This window comes from Polypterus senegalus, chromosome 10 (assembly GCF_016835505.1).
Source record: "Polypterus senegalus isolate Bchr_013 chromosome 10, ASM1683550v1, whole genome shotgun sequence".
In the NCBI taxonomy this organism is placed as follows: Eukaryota; Metazoa; Chordata; class Cladistia; order Polypteriformes; family Polypteridae; genus Polypterus; species Polypterus senegalus.
Window position 1 is genome coordinate 170,843,423 of NC_053163.1, and position 21,927 is coordinate 170,865,349.

General features: G+C 39.2%; 1 protein-coding gene across 3 annotated transcripts in view; it reads right to left on the reverse strand.

The window, feature by feature from the left end:
- Positions 1 to 21,509, reverse strand: part of LOC120538061 (tyrosine-protein phosphatase non-receptor type substrate 1-like) — a 39,754-nt gene extending 18,245 nt beyond the window's left edge. For all 3 annotated transcript variants that reach the window (XM_039767471.1, XM_039767470.1, XM_039767469.1), the window contains exon 1: positions 21,406 to 21,509. In XM_039767471.1, coding sequence (XP_039623405.1) covers positions 21,406 to 21,493 — 88 coding nt within the window. In that variant the 5' untranslated portion in view covers positions 21,494 to 21,509. The remainder of the gene's footprint in view (positions 1 to 21,405) is intronic.
- Positions 21,510 to 21,927: the final 418 nt, after the last annotated feature.

A 21,927-nucleotide genomic window follows, 5' to 3' on the forward strand; every position in this document is an offset into this window, starting at 1 on the left:
GAGCTGTCAAAGTGCGAATCACAGCATTACGTGCGCCACTGCTCCGGAGATTTTTTTCCCCTACAAATGCTTCAGCAGTTCAGTGCAATGCCACAGATTAACAATCTGCTCATGGGAAAAAAAAAAAAAACTTTATTAACAATTTCAAGGCAGGAGTCGACAACAGTCAACACATAAAGAACTGAAGGTTAACCGCCAAAAATATTTTATAGTTGTATCCACTAGATGGCAGCAAAGACTGAGCTAAAGATGAATCTGCATTCGTTTTCATTAAAGCATGGCATCCAATGCCGGCAGTCGTTCTCATCAAAAGAAATCCAGACGTGTGTTGTGTATTGTCGATGACTCGGATTCTGTATTGTCAGATGAGGATTTTGAGCTGTCAGAGTAGAGCGCTGCTATATTTTGTTAGTTTTTCAAAATCTGGGTAATAAAATGGAGTTCGAAGAAACAAAAAATACGATACCTCCAAAGAGTTAAACGTCAAAAAATACAACCCTGTTGTCGTGTCCAGATGTTCGATTTGACAGGACGTGTTGCTGTTTGGCTTGGAAAAAAAGTCACTCACGATTGTAGAATAAATGTCAGAAATACACCCTCGATCAACTCAGCACTACGTTGCTCGGAGGATTGACTAACAAGACTGTACGCGTACGACACCTACTGTAGTGGCATAGTCGACAAATACCTGCTACTCCTGGGCTACACTTCGATTTGGGGAATTTCGTACCCCATTGTCAGTCAGTCAGTCAGCAATCCATACAGAAACAAACCCCGGGCAGGGCACCATGCCCACCTCAGGTACCCCATTATATTTGTATGAAATGAGAACCATCAACTATCACCGTGTCTGCTTGTCTGTTTGAAACAACTCGGTTTCCAATGGACTACTGACTTCATTGATATTTGGTGTCAGGAATGTTTGATTCTTATTTCGGTGTCTCAAATACAGTGTTGTACAAAGATTTAAATTACTTTAAAACTTGCCTTTAAAATGCAGCAGTGTTTTTTTAATCTCAAAATATAGAAATATTCTGTGCAATCTCAATAATACAAAAATGTCTTTTATGATATGTGGACATGGGCACTGATTTGTCATAAATATTAGGAAGGGCAAAAATGCATGGTCTTCAACATACATAATCCAACAACAACAACAACAATAATAATAATAATAATAATAATAATAATAATAATAATAATAATAATAATAAAGGGTGGCACGCAGTTAGGAGACCCAGCTTCACTTTCCGGGTCCTCCCTGCGTGGAGTTTGCATGTTCTCCCCGTGTCTGCGTGGGTTTCCTCCGGGCGCTCCGGTTTCCTCCCACAGTCCAAAGACATGCAGGTTAGGTGAATTGGAGATTCTAAATTGTCCCTAGTGTGTTCTTTGTGTGTGTGTTCTTGTGTGTGTGTGTGTGTGTGTGTGCCCTGCAGTGGACTGGCGCCCTGGCTGGGGTTTGTTTCCTGCCTTGTGCCCTGTGTTGGCTGGGATTGGCGCCAGCATACCCCCGTGACCCTGTAGTTAGGATATAGCAGGTTAGATAATGGATGGGTGGATGGATAATAATAATAATAATCTCTCTATTATATTAAGAAAGTTTTCTGCCGGTTATTCAACCTTGACCACGCCCCATCCACATCGCTCGACCAATCATGACTCCTGCTGCGCACATCCTCTCTTCGTCCCACCCCGTGACACTCTCAGTACTAACTCGCCCTTCAACGCAGTCGATAAAAATATAAAGGCAGAAAAGCAAATCATCTATTCAAGAACGTTGAATTTTATTTATTTATGTATTTATTTATTTAGTCAGTAAGTCAGTCAGTCAGTCATTCTCCAACCCTCTATATCCTAACACAGGGTCACGGGGGTCTGCTGGAGCCAATCCCAGCCCACACAAGGCGCAAGGCAGGAAATAAACCCCGGGCAGGGCGCTAGCCCACCGCAGATTTATTTATTTATCTGCAGTTTATTGATTTTATTAAAATCAAGTAACATTCCATACAAGCAAGTCAAGTTTACTAAAACTAGGTTTGAAATTTAGATTGCGATAGAAAAACAGCGGCAAGAGCTGATAATGAACGTCAAAAAAAAAAAGAAAATGAGCAAAAAAGAGCTCCGTGTAATAAAAATCAAGAATAAAGAGAATCGTATAATAAACGAGAAAGGGATAAATATCCCAAAAATTATGCGAGCAGAAATGCAAAAAAGCAACTTTTATAGAATGTAGGTTAGAGGATAAAGTAATCTGAAATATTGTTTTTGATGAGGCATTAATGTCATTTCATTTGTATTTACTTTTTATTATATTTTACTTTTTCTTTTAACTATGTTTTATTATCCATCCATCCATTTTCCAACCCGCTGAATCCGAGTACAGGGTCACGGGGGTCTGCTGGAGCCAATCCCAGCCAACACAGGGCACAAGGCAGGAGCCAATCCCAGGCAGGATGCCAACCCACCGCAGGACACACACAAACACACCCACACACCAAGCACACACTAGGGCCAATTTAGAATCGCCAATCCACCTGACCACCATGTCTTTGGACTGTGGGAGGAAACCCACGCAGACATGGGGAGAACATGCAAACTGCACGCAGAGTGGACCCGGGGAAAGAACCCAGGTCTCCTAATTGCGAGGCAGCAGTGCTACCACTGCGCCACCGGGCCGCCCTTTTTATTATTCATTTTATTTAAAACAGACAGTTCGTGAAATACTCAAATAAGTTCATTTTGAAATATCTTCACAGTTTATGTATTTATTGGTCGATTGCCTGATTGGCTGTATTGTCAGTCCTGTGAGTTTGTATTCTTGTTTTTTTATATTTCCGCTGCTATATTTATCTGACTTTTTCCATGGGATTAATTAAGATGATCTAATCTAATCGTGACTCTTGCTTGGGGATTTTGTGGAGGCATCGTCTGGTCCAGCTTTAGCATTTGGAGGGGACGCTGCCTCTTTGCCCTCTTGCAGATGGCCCCTATCTACATAGTTATATCTGTCTCTTTGATGAAACAAACAAACAAGGGTTAAAAATAATTCAAGTGTAAAAACAGCTAACCAAGTCAACAAATGCCCCCAAATGGTATGCTGATAGGTTTCCTGTTTCCAAAAAGTGCATTAGCTCAGTTTATTTTCGCCTCGCGCTCTCCACCGAGTGCAGACTCAGAGCAGTTTAGCACGTTTATAAGTACTGATCTCTTCACAAATTACTAACTGTATTGTGACTACGAGCAAAGAAACAGATTAGTTTACAAAGCACTTCCGAACTGACATACGTGAAGCATCACACTGTCTGTCCATCAACATGACTGTTGAACTGAACATTCAGTTCAGTTCATTTGCATTCAGAAGTTTTCATTTCTTTATTATTATTATTTTTTTTGCAATAGCTTGTAAAGATTCAACATTCCTGTTACCCTTTTCATTTTAATTAATTTATTTTTGTCCTATTGCGGTTGCTCTCTTCATTGTATCCAACGAGCGGTGCAATCACCAATGTCAAATGCACAAAATCAGCAGCTGCTTCAGTGCCGCATTCATGTGAGTGTTAATAAGTAAGAACATTAGAAAAAAGGAAAAGAAAAACTTTTAAAGCAAGAAAACACACACACACACACACACAATTCATCCTTTGAAGCACACAGAAATGTGTCGGGCCCTTATCAGATAAAACTGGCAGAGCTCAGGTCCTTGAAAGAGTGACCGAGGCCAGTGGGACAGTAAGAGAGGCAGACACAATTTGACAAAAAGATGCAATTTATTGTGCAATAAATAGCTAAAATAGTTACAAAAAAATCCAAGTAATAGAAAGGTAAAAACAATTCCAGTAGGTTTTAAAACAAAATATAATGTACAATAAATATCCCAGGCAACAAAACAAAATTATATGAAAATTATTATTATTATTGTTCCATCTGGGTACTTCAGTCCCAGCGCATTCGACCTTTAAGAGGCTCATGGCCCCAAACAACCCTGGACGTCCTACCCTTCACCCAGCTTGTCCTTTCTTGCACCCCCCCCCAGGTCACGTCCTATCTTGTCCCATCCTGTCCTCGTCTTTTACTTTACCGAGAGGTTTTAGCAATCAGCTGACAAGGGACCAAGGGGAATTATGTATACATGGTGCGTACGCACAAAAATGTTGCATATGAATGTTTCCACGTTCAAATCACGATGTATAAAACCTAAACTTGATGTAAAGCCACGCACATTTCCACGGTATCTCATACCCCGTTGTACGCAATTTCTCCGCTCGTTTTTGCAGACTGGTGGCACCCAGCGTCAAAGCAGTGCTACTGTTCCTGTGTGGTTTCCTTTTATTTTTTAGATCCACATCCCTGACGCGGCTTTATAAATATACTGAAATTAACCGCATATTGTTTATTAGTTTAATGCATCTGATTGTAATTAACCAGTAATGATATAATGGTCCACAGAATGGTCAAACTATTCTAAATATCATAGCTGCTTTAGCGTCGTTACTCTCACTACACCTTCTGCTTCTTCTTTCAGCTGCTCCCGTTAGGGGTTGCCACATCGGATCATCTTTTTCCATATTACTCTCACCGCACCACTCAGAGTATTTATATCACTGTATCTGAGTGGGGAATCACAGCTCTACAGCAGCTGACTGGAAAGAGAATTATCAGTATACAGCATCAAGCCCACGCTGCTTCAGCCATGCGCGCAGTCTATTTGAACTGCTCTCACACGGCAAACACTTCAGGGCCTTTCCTGTATGGACCTCGCGGTTCAGAAACAGTTTCATCCCAAGAACTCAAAATGGACTCAATCAGACCATCAAGTGCTCCTTGTAGAACTGTTTGTAATTATAAGTACAATCACCTCACTGTAAACCTGCACTACAGTTATAATATTGCACAACCTGAGCCACTTTATCAAGTGCATATTTACATATGATAACGATATCATTTTTAAGATGAAATGCAGCAGAATATGCTTATTATATTATATAGATAAAACTTTAACTTTAACTACTTTTGATTGGCAAAAACGGATTCAGTGAGGTTATCAGAAATAAACTTGACGCATTAGGGTTAGAAGTTAAGACGGAAGTAAAAAACTTAGGGGTAACCGTTGACTGTAACCTGAATTTTAAATCACATATTCATCAGACCACTAGGACAGCATTTTTTCACTTAAGAAATATAGCAAAAGTTAGACCTCTTATATCATTGAAAGATGCTGAGAAATTAATTCACGCTTTTGTTTTTAGTCGATTAGATTACTGTAACGCACTGCTCTCAGGACTACCCAAAAAAGACATAAATCATTTGCAACGAGTGCAGAATGCAGCTGCTAGAATCCTAACTAGGAAAGAAAATCCGAACACATTTCTCCTGTTTTGATGTCGCTACACTGGTTACCTGTGTCTTTCAGAATTGACTTTAAAATTCTGCTTATAGTTTACAAAGCCTTAAATAATCTCGCTCCATCTTATATATCGGAATGTCTGACACCCTATATTCCAAATCGTAATCTGAGATCATCAAATGAGTGTCTCCTTAGAATTCCAAAAGCTAAACTTAAAAGAAGTGGTGAGGCGGCCTTCTGCTGCTATGCACCTAAAATCTGGAATAGCCTGCCGATAGGAATTCGCCAGGCTGATACAGTAGAGCACTTTAAAACACTGCTGAAAACACATTACTTTAACATGGCCTTTTTATAACTTCACTTTATCTTAATCCTGATACTCTGTATGTTCAATTCTTCATAATAACTATTCATGGTGGCTCTAAAATCCGTACTGACCCCTACTCTCTCTTCTGTTTCTTTTCCGGTTTCTCTGTGGTGGCGGCCTGCGCCACCACCAACCTACTCAAAGCACCATGATGCCCCAGCATTGATGGACTAAAAGCCAGAAGTCCACATGATCATCATCATCATCATCAAATCCTTCCGTGAAAACCATAAATCCAAAGAGGACTATTTCATTTCTGTTAGGTAGAATGCCCAGAGGGGACTGGACGGTCTCATGGCCTGGAATCTCTGCAGATTTTATTTTATTTTTCTCCAGCCGTCTGGAGTTTTTTTGTTTTTCTGTCCACCCTGGCCATTGGACCTTACTCTTATTCTATGTTAATTAATGTTGACTTATTTTATTTTCTTACTGTGTCTCTTATTTTTCTATTCTTCATTATGTAAAGCACTTTGAGCTACATTTTTTTGTATGAAAATGTGCTATATAAATAAATGTTGTTGTTGTTGTTGTTGTACACGGTGCCGCAGCGCTAGCGAGCCGCTGGTGCTCCGTTCACGGATTGTTCCTGCCTCGCGCTGTATTCCTGCTGATGCTGACACGACACTGGAAGGATAGATAGATAGAATAATTAAACACGTACTACAAAGATATTTCAATGTTTCTTAAAAGTTTTGAAGAATCGACGTTCTAAGCTTACAGATGGCTTAACGTCTGTTACAGAGCTGATTGTGTGGCGATTGGGTATTTGGAGAAAGAAAAGGAAGGACAGGAATTGGAGGTTAGTACGTTTGAAAAAGAGAGTACTGCTGCAATAAAGTATTTAATCGAAGGTTATGCATGGAGTAGCAAGCATCTTGCGTAAGACATGAACAATCACTGCGCCACCGTGTTCCAATGGTTAATAACATGCTTTAACTCCTATCATCATGAAAATGATATCACGTATACATCTCCGTATTTTAACTATTCAGAGAGCTGTAATATTACGAATGTAACGGATTCTGTGTCCTGTCGGAGGAAGAGAAAGCCTGTTTAAGAAGCACGTACTATTCACACACATAGAACACATAGAAGATCTAATTCAAAACAAAGCATTTAACGTGCTACTTTAGCTACGATGGGATTTGAGAAGCTAGTAAATTAATCGATTTAAGATTAAGTTTATGATGTTCTGCTTTAATGACAAAATAAACTATGTGATTAAAGTGGAAATTTAGAAACTAAAGTTGACATTTCGAGCTTTTTCTCCACTGTGTGCCTTTTTTTTCTCCGTACCCTAACATGGGAGTTGGCGTATGCACAGTTTTATGCATCTGGATTTTTTTGTGCGTAAGCACGTTTCTGCTTTTGTCCGTACGCCATGTTACAATGTGAATTCTATGCACGGCGTTATATATGTGGCCCCTGGACTCTCATTCTCCAGTCACACGCCCTGTGCCCCTTTAAACCAGGGAGTTAACTATGCCTGCGCACTCTCACCTGTTCACCAGACCGCGCTAGTTCAAGCTCGCTCACGTACACCTGCCGACATCTACACATGGCTTCTTATGTCTGATCAACTGCGCTTTCTCAGCCGGCAAGAAAAGCAGCAAAAAGATTAAAAAATTCACTTTTTAAAACTTTTATTGCACTTTCCTACCTTGCTGACTCAAAACCCGTGGCAGCATGCAAGCACTTGCAGAAGAAACGGACGAGCGGTGGCCGATACAACTCCCTGAGGGCCGTTCGAGGAGAGACGCCAGCGGCGCCCTCTGAAATCTTCCCAAGACGCACCACCCGGTGGCCGCTGACCTTGTCCTACGCCCCTTCATGTGCACCTGAAAGCATGCAGGCTCATGTCATTTCTCAAACTTGTATGTAGTACTGGGGTGTTGTACCATGTCAGCCGTGCAGTGCCAACACCAAGGAGCTGCTGAAGAAGGTGCAGCAGAGACTGTATTTTCTGAGAATCCCCAGAAAGAACCACCTCCCCAAAAATCTGCTCCTTGCCTTTTATCACTGGTCCATTGAGAGTGTGCTCACGTACGGACTGTGTGTGTGGTACGACAGCTAAACATCCTCACAAAGGAAAGCGCTCCACAGGGTCGTCAGGACAGCGGAGAGAACAACTGGCTGTACCCTCCCCACTCTGGAACAAATCTTAACCTCCCGACGCCACAAAAAAGCAATAGACATTTTACAGGATTCATCACATCCCGGTCATTGCCTCTTCCAGCTTTTGCCATCGGGCAAGACATACAAAGCAATGAAAACCAAGAGAAACTGCCATAAAAACAGCTTTTATCCAAAAGCAATCATGGCCCTGAACTCAGAATAAAACTGCTCCATATTCTCTAAATGTGCAATATAGACCTTAAGTCAACCAGTGCAATTTGTATATATGATAAGTGCAATTTGTAAATTTTGTAAAGCACTTTTATTACTATTTGGTTTGTTATCCTGCTTTGAGCTGGCACCCTGCACAGGGTTTGTTTCCTGCCTTGTGCCCTGTGTTGGCTGGGGTTGGCTCCAGCAGACCCCCGTGACCCTGTGTTTGGATATAGTGGGTTGGATAATATTTGCTATTATCTTCTGTCTTCTTGTCTTTTTAACTATTCTGCCTCACACTGAGTCGACTGCATCTTCAATTTTGTTATTTCTTTGTAAAAGTGACAATGACAATAAAGATTGATCTATCTATCTATCTATCTATCTATTGTGGACGCTGGCCTGGACACACACAGACGGACATCTTCAGTTCACCTCACACTGTTTATTTACACTATTTACACAGTCCAATTACGTGCACCACAAACCCCGGTGCCTCTTGCACCGATTCCCCAAAGTCCAGGCCTCACAGTTCCAATGCCTTTCTCCTGGCCGCCTCCAGTCCTCTCTCCAGCTCTGTCCACTTCCACCCGACATCCACCATCGAGTGAAGGGAGGCGGCCCCTTAAATAGGAACCCGGATGGGCTCCAGCTGCTTCCCGGCATTCCTCCGTAGCCACGCCCGAGTGTGGCGGAAGTGCCGGCTGCACACCCAGAAGCCGTCCGGATGTCCCCTGTTGTCTTCCCCCCAGCACTTCCTGGTGTGGCGGAAGTGCTGGGCTCCAGGGATACTTAGGCACCGGGGCGCCGCCTGGCGGTGGCCACAGGTCCCTACAGGGCTGGGCTTCCAAGCCCTGTACCCAAAGCCCCCAACATAACCAGGACAAGCCCTCCTCCAGTCCTCCTGGACGTCTGGCCGGGGACCACACTATCTATCTATTATATAGTGTCTTTTATAATTATCTATCTATCTATCTATCTATCTATCTATCTATCTATCTATCTATCTATCTATCTATCTATCTATCTATCTATCTATCTATCTATCTATCTATTATGAATGTAGTGAGAAGTCAAGCAGAATGACACCCCCAATACAACAGACACTCAAATAAGAAGAGCTACTGCCATACCTAGAGACCACCTTCTGGAATTTAAAAACAAAGATAACAAGAACCGCATCCCCCTTGTTGTCACCTATAACCCATATCTTGAAGCACTTCGAAAAATTATAAAAGCACTTCAGCCAGTGCTAAACAATGACAAAATGCTGAAAGATGGATTTCCGGAACCTCCCCTCCTGGCTTACAGACAACCGCCAAACCTGCAGCAACTAATTGTCTGAAACTCCCTAAGTGGACCAACAGAAAATGGCACAGCACCCTGCCAATAGAAAAGACATAAAACATGTGCTCGCATTTATAATACAGACTGTGTAGTTATATACCACATTGCCAATTAGAACGTCGCATAAAGGGATCATTTTCCTGCAGATCGTCTAATGTGGTCTACCTTATTCTCTGTATGAAATGTCCTGACACTGCACTCCATGTGGGAGAATCTGGACATACACTCTGCCAGAGAATGAATTTCCACTGGTGCCTAGGGTTGCCAGACATCCCTTATATACGGAACATGTCCCATATTTGATCATTTTGTCCCCTTGTCCCGTACTGACCTTTCAGGGACACCCAAATGTCCTGTATTTAGTTCATTTTCAAATTTCATAATACAAATATATTTTTATGACCTTCTTACGGTACTTAGTTGTAACTTTATAAGTAATTATATTTTCTTTTCTCAGATATTCTTGATGAAAATAATCCAAATGTAACGAGGAAATGAGTGTTTGCTGCCTTTTTGCAGCTTGTTCAGTTGCTCTGGTTGGCTGAGGACAGCGACACTCCCACCATTTTTCTTTCCAGCCGCGTGGCTGTGCAGTTCTCTATCAGCATTGCAACATACAGTGACTGTCAGAAAAGTGTGTTGTTACTACTGGCCACAGCCCACTTTTTTTCTAACTTAAAAAACTAGTCCATCCATCCATCCCAAAATGCCAATGTAAATTTCGTGATGAATATTTCAGGGAAAGGACATTTATCAAACAAGGCAGAAGCTGTGGTGTATGTAATTGCACTTTCAAAAAAAGTAAAATAATTTTCAAATGATTTTACTTTTGTTTTCCTCATAACCCATTAAAATCCTAACACGTATGATGTACTGACAAGAGACAAGAGTGCCTAACAGTACAAGCAGGCTTGCTATTGAGACTGAATGTGAGCATCGACGGGCGGTTTATCACCAGAACACCACACAGTCACCTTCACTACAGTATGCTGCCTGCAGTGTCTGCCCACCGAGAACGAACACAGTGCGGCCAAAGGTGGGTAGTGAATCGCCCCCATTCAATAGGCAGCCATCCGATGCACACTACAATGCTACCCCCCGTTCACCCTCAATGGCTTCTGTTCAGCCACAACCGGGTCACGGTTTGCAGCATTACCAGCCACCCACCGAGAATGAATGAGGCAGCCGTGTGTGGTGGGCAGGCAGTGAAACCGCTTGCCACCGCGAGCCGCCCGAGGGACACTACACTGCGTGAGCAGCGAAATCGCCCCCCTCCAGCCCCTGTCCAGCCACCGCTTGCAGCATCCCCAGGCCGAAGATGATGGGGTGGCAGTTACTGAGGTGCATGTGTCGCAGTTGCGGTCCCGTTCGTAACTCGTTGGTCAGATGTCCGTAACCTGGGGACTACCTGTATAGTAATATAGAGAGAGATTTTAAGAGTGTCTCATATTCTAATTTTCTAATCTGGCAACCCTACTGGTGCCACATCAAGCCTGGCAACACAGATGTTCCTGTAGCGGCCCACTTCAACAGCCATGGACACTGGGAGAGGGACTTTAAAGTCACAGGGCTTATGGGCAACTTCAGAACACAGCAAGAGAGAAAAGACAAGGAAGTCAAACTGATGCTAAAACTGACCACATTACAACACGGTGTGAACAGAGACAAGAGTTTTATGGTCAGATATGAGGATTGTTAGCACAGACCTCCTGTCTACAGACCCACATTGTATTGAAAAACTCATCAAAAAACTTCAAAAGACGTTTTGGACAGTTATGTTATCCAAAGATCTTGACTTGACATTGTTCTCCTCTCTTGCTAAATGAATCTTAGTTTGAAGAGGTCTATTAATTTTTTACATCTAAGATGTCTCACTTCTGACACAGTTTCTGTGCCACATCTCGCCTGCAGAATGGGCCTGAGTTGCCTTGAAAGCTTGCATATTGTAATCTTTTTAGTTAGCCAATAAAAGGGGTCATTCTGCTTGACTTCAGACTTGTATTAATATTACCGAGGACGGACAGGACACAGTTAATTCTAATCATCCGGACATGCAGGGCCGGATTAAGATGAAATTGGGCCTGATGCTCCAGCACAAAAAAGGCCTATACTTTTCTCAGCATTGGTGCAGTGCATTCGCTACTCACCGTACATGCGCACTCAGACTGACCAAGGAGCCTTAATTGCTTGCAACGCAACCAGCCAGCCTTTATTGAACATGAATAATAATAACGCCGTAGTATCGTAACAACTAGAGATTAACATAAAACAATAGCAATTGACTGAAAAGTGCACTTAATGCAGAAAACCTAACAATGAAATCACAAAATTTCGCAATTCTCTTACGAAACAGAGTAAGAAAAATTGAATTTGCAGAGACATTGGGTCAAAGTGACTCAGTTCAGGTTCTTGAGGGTAAAAATTTGTCCACGATTTAAATTTCATAATAGACCAGAATCCTGTCGATGATTTTAAAAATTCTAAACATCCATGGCAGGCCCGCGTGCCGGCTTTTAGTTGTACCTTTACAGATAACCATTTGAATAGCCATCATTTTTACAGTACAACTAACTTTCAAGGTGAAAAATTTACTACGTGGCAGTAACCGAACAATAATAAAGTGGCAAGAATCCCCAAGATATTGCAAAAAATGCAGCTAAATTACTAAATAAACTGTTTAACGTAAAATTGATAGCATTTGTAGTGATCTCTTAGGTTCGTAGTTTAATCAATACACAGGATTGAAAGATATAATAACTTTTTAATAGACAGACTTTATAGACATTTATTGTACATGTTCTACTCGTTCTTTTGCCCACGCCCACTCTTCTTCTAGCATCCGCATACAAAGGTATTACTAATCATTCTGTAAGTATCCCTTAATAGACCTTACTAATCAACTATCATTACATCTTCCTCTCTTAAAGAGAAGTAAGGCAGTACTTTTAAGCTTAGTAATGTTATACATTTCAAATACTACTTTGATAATTTTTATCACTTCAAACAACTGAACTCTCCAGAACATTTCAGGCATACACCCAACATTCAAACTATGTATAAAAAGCACAACTGTTAAAGGAATTCAGCATTTCTTAATTGATAATGTTCCTTTCATCCTCAACATGTCTCAATGAGTCATTCTGGTGGTTTTACTTGACGTGTTGATCTTCTGGTTAATTGTGTTTGCAGTTGAGATGTTCTTTCCTAATTTATACTTGTTTTCTCGTTAATATTTGTTTCTCTGGTGTTAGTGTTCTGATTAGAGGTTATTGATCCTTTGATGTCTCTACGGTTTCTTCTTAGAACAGTTCCTTCATCTGTCTGTATACTGTATGATCTTGGCTGTGTCTGTTCTAATACAGTTCCTGCTTGTGTCCGTGTGCTGGATTTATCCTTGCATTTTACAATATCACCAGGTTGGAGTTCAGGTAATTCACGAGTACCTCTGTCAAAATAGAACTTTTGTTTTTCTTTCTGTTGTTCCTTGTACTTCGTCACTTTCTCCCCTTCTTTTGTTCTTAGCAGGTTCTCATCAATGGTTAAAATTTGTTCTTAATCTCCTGCCCGTGAGTAGCTGTGCTGGAGAATAACCAGAATCTAGGGGTGTTGAACGATATGCAAGAAATCACACCCGCTATCTTTGGCCTTCTGCTTCAGCCGCTTCACTATTTGCACTGACTTCTCAACCAGTCCATTTGACTGAGGGGAATGTGGGCTTGAAGTATTATGAGCAATGTCCCAATCTTTACAGAATGTTTAAAACTTCTCATTAGCAAACTGTGGTCCATTATCACTAAACACCTCATTTGGTATGCCATGTCTTGCGAATATGGACTTCATGCATGTTATCACAGTATCTGCAATGGTACAGCTCAGTTTGCATACTTCAGGGTAAAGAGAATAATAGTCTGTCACAACTAGATAATCTGCTCCATTACATGCAAAAAGATCAACTCCCACCTTCTGATATGGTCTAGCTGGTGTATCATGTGGTTTCAGTGGTTCTGCTGGGTTACGTACTTGATACTTCTGACACGTGTCACAAGTGGATACCTCTTCCGTCACATCATGATTAATTCTGGGCCAATACATCACTTGCGTGCTCTCTTTTACATTTCTCAATACCCAGATGTCCTTCGTGAATCTTTTTCAACATTCCTTTTCTCAAGCTCTTTGGTATAACTATTTTACTTCCTTTAAAGATTATATCATCAACAACTGTTAATTCAGCTCTGTAGCTCCAACACTCTGTTATATCTGATGAACAGTTCTGTTTCTCATATGGCCATCCGTTCAGTATTATCTGTTTCAATTTGTTTAAAGTTACATCTTTATTAGTCTCAGTTCGTATGATGTCCATCTTTGCATCTGAAACCGGTACTGATTCTGTGATCATATCAATATATGCTTTAATATCTACTTCTGTTTTAGAGCTCAAAGATACCTTTGGGTCAACTGCTCTGGAAAGAGTGTCGGCTGTGTACATCATTTTTCCAGGTGTTCACCTTCAGAGTATAGCGTTGCAGCTTAATCATCATTCTTTGAATTCTCAGAGGACGGTCTTGGAGTGGCTTTTGGAATAATGAAAGTAATGGTTCATGATCTGTCTCTACAACAATTTCCTGTCCTGACACAAACTGATGAAATCTTTCACAAGCGTAGGATATGCTGAGCAATTCTTTTTCAATTTGTGCATAACGTGTTTCAGGATCTGTCATGGATCTAGATGTATATGCCACCGGTTGCCAATTATCACCATGTTTTTGTAAAAGAACTGCCCCAAGTCCACTCTGTGATGCATCTGATGAGATCTTTATTTGCCTTAAGGGATCATAAAACTTAAGTACTGGTTCTTCTGTTAGTTGCTTTTTTAGTTGATTCCACGCATTCTCTTGTTCGTGATTCCATTCCCATTCTGTATTCTTTTCTATTAATCTTCGGAGTGGCGCTATCTTCTCTGACAGGTTAGGTATGAACTTGCCCACATAATTTACCATTCCATTAAACTTCTGAACATCTTTCTCACACTGTGGCCTGGGCATATTTACTATAGCTGAAATCTTTTTTGGGTCAGGCTTAATGCCTTCACTGCTAATGATGTCACCAACAAATGTTAATTCACTTACTCCAATCTGGCACTTCTCTTTGTTCAATTTCAAATTTGCTTTTCTTGTTGCTTCTAAAACCTTTCTCAGTCTGCGATCATGTTCGTTCTTTGAGTTTCCCCATATAATTATGTCGTCCATAGATGTGTCTACCCCATCCAGGTGCTCATAAATCATGTGTACTGTTTTATGGTACACCTCAGGTGCTGAGGCAATGCCAAATGGCAATCTGAGGAATCTGTATCTGCCATAGCGGGTGTTAAATGTGCACAATTTTGAACTTGGTTCATCCAATTTCAACTGCCAGAATCCTGAGGATGCATCCAGCTTACTGAAGTATCTGGCATTTGCGAACTGTGACATTATTTCTTCTCGTGTTGGTAATTTGAAGTGCTCCCTTTTGATTGCTCGATTCAAGTTTCTTGGGTCTAGGCCAGGGGTCCTCAATCACGGTCCTGGAGAGCCGCAGTGGCTGCAGGTTTTTGCTCCAACCCAGTTGCTTAATAAAAAGCACTTATTGCTAAAGTAACACTTCTGCTTCACTTTAGTGATTTTGAGCCCTTATTGCTTAATTTTGTCTTAAACAGCTATTTTAATTGCTCCTTATTATCAATAACATGCAAATGACAAGAGAGAGCAGCATTTCTCCATTTAGCTTCTTTACATTTACACCTGTGTCTATTTATCTGCACTATTGGGTTTAATTAAATACTTGGAAGAAAAATGAAGAGAAAAAAGTGAAGGACTGAGAATAACTCGTCCATTTTAGCCTTCAAATCATTTGCATGATAGAAAGGGAAAGAAAATCTAGGATATGAGAATGACCTGACATAGCAGAGTTAATTTAATTTCATAGCTTGTTAGTGCTTTATTGTCAAGAATTGCTTTCTAATTAAGCAACCAGGTCAGAACAAAAACCTGCAGCCATTGCGGCTCTTCAGGACTGGGATTGAGGACCCCTGGGATAGACATATCCTCAGGTTTCCATTCTTTTTGTCCACAATAGCTAAAGAATTCACCCACTCAGTTGGTTCATCTATCTTCTTTATTACATTCAGTTTTTCCATTCGATCCAACTCTGCTTTCAGTTGATTCTGCAGAGCAAATGGCACTTTCTACATGGATGAACAACTGGTGATTTGCTTTTATCAATCTGTATTGTGTGTTCTGCTGGCGAACAACCTAGTCCTTGGAACAAGTCACTATATTCTTCCATCAGCTCTTTATAGTCTGTTTCTTCTCGGTCTTCTATAGCCAGAACACGTTTTACTAGGTTCAGTCTTCCACATGCTGACAATCCCAAAATTGCCTTCAAATCTTTTTGCACCACCATAAAACATAGAGTGTACTCTCCATTTTTGTATGTCACTTTAGCACCGCACTTTCCTTTCACTGGTATGTCTGCACCTCCATATGCTGTCACTTTCACTTTTGTTAGAAACAGCTTTGGTTTGGGGTTTAAGCTTTTGAAATCCGACTCAGAAATAATACTTATTTGAGCAACCTGTATCTAGTTTAAATTTAATACATTTCCCATTCACTTTCAATGGGAGTGTCCATTCACTTTTCTGTTCTGTTTTCCCTGATAGTGCATCAACATAAAATTCTGCTGTCTTGTTTTCTTGCAGTGTATCAACCTTTCTGTGTGGATTGCTTTGACTCTTACAGCAGCGCGCAAAATGATCGTTTTTGTTGCATTTGTTGCAAGTCTTTCCATATGCTGGGCATTTTCTTGGCAGATGCTGCATACCACATCGTCTGCATGATTGCTTCTGATAACTTCCTGACTCATTTTTATTTTTAACTGCCTCTTTGTCTTTTTTCACATCTGCGCTCTTTTTCATTGATTCATGTGTGTCTTGCTTTTTTAAATGCATCCACAGAGCAGGTACCATCACTAACAAGTTCTTTAGCTTGTGTTTTCACCGTCTCTGCTGCTCTACACAACGCTATGGCTTTATCCAGGTCTACACTGAAAAAAAAAGTGATGATTCACACTTAATATTTTCAATCTGAACCTACACTGAAAAAAGTATAACATTGATGTTGATCATTCAACATAAATTTTCTCTTTCAAGTAACTTTAGATTAGTCATTTAGTGTTGTAGCTTGAAATATTTGGTTTCAGATCTCAATCGAAGTAAAAAACATTTGTTTGTACCAAAGTAAGTTATGGTGGAGGGAATAAACATAAAAATCCTATTTCAGTTAACCTAATATTTGAGGCTGTTCGTGTGCTGTGTTTGAGGGACTTTTTGTATATTCTTTCGGTCAAGCTTTCCAGAGTGATGGCTTTCCAACTGCCAAAAAAGAAGAACACTTTCCCGAGTGGAGTGGACGTTGCTATACAGGTCAGGTCATTTTCAGCAGCAGACTTTTATAATGGAGGATTTCTGATAATTAACCCTGTTTCTCAACTGTTAATTTTAAGTATAGGAACTCATAATAAAACATACTTTCAAGAAAGCTGTACAAACATTTAATAATTTTTGTTGCATATTTAAGATTTACACTACAAAATGCTTGTGTATTTGCACTAGATTTTTAAATAAATGTAAAAAGTACAGCATTGGAATGTGTTATGTTCATAATATTTCTAATAGCATGTAAGCAGGTTACGACCAATAAACCCTTTAAAATTGTAACAACTTAAAAAATAGATTTACTTCAGTATAAAACAAGTGAATTGCACCCAATGACTCTAAATGATTGGCCTCAACTTAAAAATTGTGGGTTCAATAAGGTAAAAAGAATTATATTGGTTCAGATTGATAATATTAAGTGTGAATCATGACCTTAATTATTTTAAGTTGAATGGAGGTTATAGTTTTTTCAGTGTAGATCTTGCTCTCGTAGCAGTCTCTTTCTGAGATCTCATTATCTGGGATCCCACACACAATCCGATCTTTTATCAGCGAGTCTGTTAGCCCTGCAAATTCACAAGTCTTGCTCCTATTACGCAGTTCCGTCACATACTGGTCTATTGTGACGCCACTTTTCTGGAAACATGTAAAAAACTTGTGCCGCTCAAACGTCGCATTGCACTTTGGGTTGCAATACGCTTCGAACTTTTTAACTATTTTGTTCAATTTCATATTGTCTCCATCTTCTTCTTACTGAAAATTGTTATACACCTCTAGCGCCTCTTCGCCAATTACATGTAGAAGCTTAGACGCTTTCATTTTTTCACTTTTCCTATCTGCTTCAATCGCAGCAAGATACAACTCGAATCTCTGTTTACATCTTTTCCAATTTTCAGCTACATTTCCCGTTAACTGGAGATTTGGTGGGGGCTGTAATCCTTCCATATTTTTTTTTCAATGCTCTTTTGCTAGAACGTCTTAGCGCTTTCTGAACACGTTTTCGGGTTACTCACAGACACAAGACTCGTTCAAAAGCTGAACCTCTTCTTCACAATCCTCTTCCAATCCACCACTTCTGACACCATGAAGTGATCTCTTAGGTTCGTAGTTTAATCAATACAGCATTACAGCATTAACTTGAAATCTTAGGTTAACAATAAACACAACGACGTTACAGTTACGTCACAATAGTAACTGTATAATAAGTGACGCTGTGTCTAATTCCATTCTAAGAATTATTTTGAGGTTAATATAGCAAAGGAAAACTGTTCAGCTTCCGGAAAATTCTCGTCTGTTTTCATCTGGGCCTATTTCAGGAATTGGCCTAATGCTGCAGCATCAATAGCACTCACCTTAATCCGGCCCTGGGGACTCCTCTGGGAGGAACCTGGCCTGCAGGAAGCTGGTGAGGGCAATGATACCCCTACATTATTGTGGAGGGAAATGCATCTTCAAAAATTGCTTTGCTATATTTTGCAGAATATTAAGACACCCAGTTTGCAATTTCTGGATTAATACAAAAAAAAAACCAAAAAAAAAAAACCTGGGGAATAATAATGATGGAGTCCAGCAAAAAGAAGTTGGTTGGGATGCACAGAAGTGCCCACTGATGGCCACAGGACTGAAGGTGAGATTTGAGGCTTTCAAGATTTTGTTTTTAATATTCTGATTTCTGTTCATCACATTTTTTGCCATGCAAACATACGTTTTAGTAAACGGAACTGTCCTCAGTTCAACCACAAAACACAAAAGGTCGCTTTGAAATCTGGAAAGGGCAAACGTAACGTGAATCAAAGCCAAAACTACGCATGGAAAACTGCACCGCAGATTGGTGAGTCTGATTGCAAACAAAAAGAAAAACGACTGCGTCCGTATGCAATCTAAGAAGCGCTTTATTTAATCAAACTACAATTGCAACAACAACCAAAGCCAAGAGCTCACTGAGACGATTTAACATTTGTGTTTTGTTTAGTATGTGACCGACTTCGTAGAATACGGAGCCTCAATGCGTCAAAATAAATATACCGTTAAAAATAAAAATGCACTTTGAACTTCAGAAAAGATGAACCAGGAAGTGCCCACTGAAAGAACAGCGCTGAGTAAAGATAAAGACAGTAAACCAAATACTGAGAAAGTAAACAAGACCCTCATAAAAAAAAAACAGAAAAACGTCCTCTTATCACTCACGTCAGCGACACCGTCGGCTTTACCTGCCGGGAGCAGCAGGGCGTCACTCTCTGCAAAGTGACGGCAAAAAGAGCGGCGATGATCGGCGTTATCTCACAAAGGAAAAAGAAGGATCAGTTGTGCAGAATTTGGCAAAAGTTCTGTCATGCAGCTGTAAAGTTAAGAAAGCAGGCCGGCGCTGGATGGGTTTAGTTTCACGTGCTGCGTTATTCTACATAAGCGCCTTGAGCACGGGAAAGGCGCTATATAAATCAAATGTACGATGATGATGATGATTATTATTATTAATGTTATGAAGAAAAAGAAGAAGAACAACCGCTGAAGATGCGGCTCTCTTGTCGTATAGCATTCAGAGTTGAGTGTTGAATTTCAGTTTCTAGGATTGTCTTTTTGCTGTTTTTATTAGGATTGTGTTTTTGTTGATATGTTTTGTAGTTTAAACTAAAACAAAATATACAGGAAAAATATATTTATGAGTTCTATATAGGTTTATTTTGTGCAGCACGGCTTATAGTAAGCAATGGAAAAGAAAAAAAAAGATGAGATTCTTCATATATTAATATTAGAAATTAGAATTTAAAATGAGATGATGGTTACTGCGGTGCCCTTTGTATCTGTGTAAACTCGAGAGTTTAAGTAAAAGTTCTTTATTTGAGTAAACACTGTAAGCACCGTTGATGGTAGGAAAACAATGTGCAGAAGATGAAAAGAAGAAAATAAACTAAATTATTTCCTCCAAAGAAAAATGTCTTTCATTAGTAAATCATTTAGAAACACCCAAAATTATATGTTTGTTTACTTTCAAAAATGTAATCGAATGATAAGGAGTACATTCAAATACATAATTTATACATTGCTAATTTTAGGCTTTTTTTTAATTATTGTTTTATTTAAGAAGACGGACTTAAAATCAAAAACACCACCCAACCAAGCTAATAAAAATAAAAAAATAAAAAATGTAATAGTATGCTTTGAAGATAATCTGGAAAACTCAATACTTAATAATAACTTTCATTAATAAGTTACTAAAAAGATTATATAATGTATAACAGGTTATTAGGATAATGTTTATTTAATAGGTTTATAGGGCTGTATCACACACAGAATCCAGCAAAATTATTATTATTTATATACGCTAAGTTACATGCAACATATCACCTGGTGCCGTGATTACTAATACTGTACACCTAAAAACATTACAATATGTGAGCTTTCGAGGCAACTCAGGCCCCTTCTTCAGGTGACATGTAAAGGGTTATACTAAAAACTTAAACTAACCAGTGCTCCTAGGATTGTAAAATTTAAAAATTAGGGTTTAAAAGGGCTATTTTAACATCAGGGACTCTAAAACTGTAAAAAAAAAAGGTGTGGCCAGTTTTAAGATTAGGCGCCTTTTACCTTTTAAGATCATCTTGCCTGAAGAAGGGCCTGAGTTGCCTCGAAAGCTTGCATATTGTAATCCTTTTAGTTTAGCCAATAAAAGGGGTCATTCTGCTTGGCTTTTCACTACAATCATAATGGATAACACAGTATAACACCCTAGTACTTATACTGTGTGTATATATATATATATATATATATATATATATATATATATATATATATATATATATATATATATATATATATATATATATATATATATATATATATATATAAAGAGAGAGAGAGAGGAATGTACATATGTACATATATATATAAATATATATATAATCCACAAGTGTTGTAAAACTTTAATTGGTTGTATGGAATATTATTTGATTGTAATAGAATTAATAAAATAAATAAATAATATTTATATATATATGTGTGTGTGTGTGTATAAATATTTATATATATATATATATATATATATATATATATATATATATATATACAGAGAGAGAGAGAAATGTACAGAAATGTATATATGTATGTATATGTACATAGTATATACATATAAAAAGAGAGATTTATATATGTATGTATATATATATATATATATATATATATATATATATATATATATATATATATAAAGAGAGATTTATATATGGATGTATATATTGTATAGAGAGAAAAATTAGATATACATGTCGTCAAATGATAATTAGTATATTTCTCAATATAACTCAATAACAAACATAAAATGTTTCTTTACTTATTTATACATTATGCATTTATTAGTTGAAGATCTTCCTGCAGTTCCATAACTGCAGTTGAAATTATTCTTTAATTAAGAAAGTTTTTAATAAAACCATTATCCAAAATAACAAGTGGAACATTAAGTTATAACAAGTAAATCTAAAAAGAGGTAACAAAATATGCAGGCGAACACAAAATGACATCTTTGAGCGTTAAGAGGATTTGTGTGAAGTGCAGTACCTCGACTGTAGCTGAGCAGCAGCACGACAGAAGCGCTGAAGAGGAGGTGAAGTCCCATTGCTCGTGAACTGGAGAAGTGCCGACTCATTCGACGGGACCACTGAGCCGAGGTGGACAGGAAGGACTTTCAATATGCGCTGTGTTAAAAAAGCCAAAGAGCTGAGAGGGAGAGGCTCTGTGGTTTGAGATGTGGTAGTCACTTTGCTTTCATAATGAGCAAAAAAAAAAAAAGTTTGTTTGGTGGGGAGCTGGAGCGTCACTCATGGAGCCTCCCTACTAAAACGTGTCTTTGAGGACATGGGAGGAAAACTGGAGTAACCAGAAGAAAACCTGGGTGACACAAGCAGAGGCTGCAATCACCGTACAGATTCAAATGAACAAAAATGGGATATTTGAACATCTGTGAGTAATGTCTTTGCCTCCATGCCCTCATATTTTGTTTTATTCGTCCACTCCTGTCACCAGTGTATATTTTGATCCATAATTTAAAAGAAGGCCAACAGCGTTTTCCACCACAACACC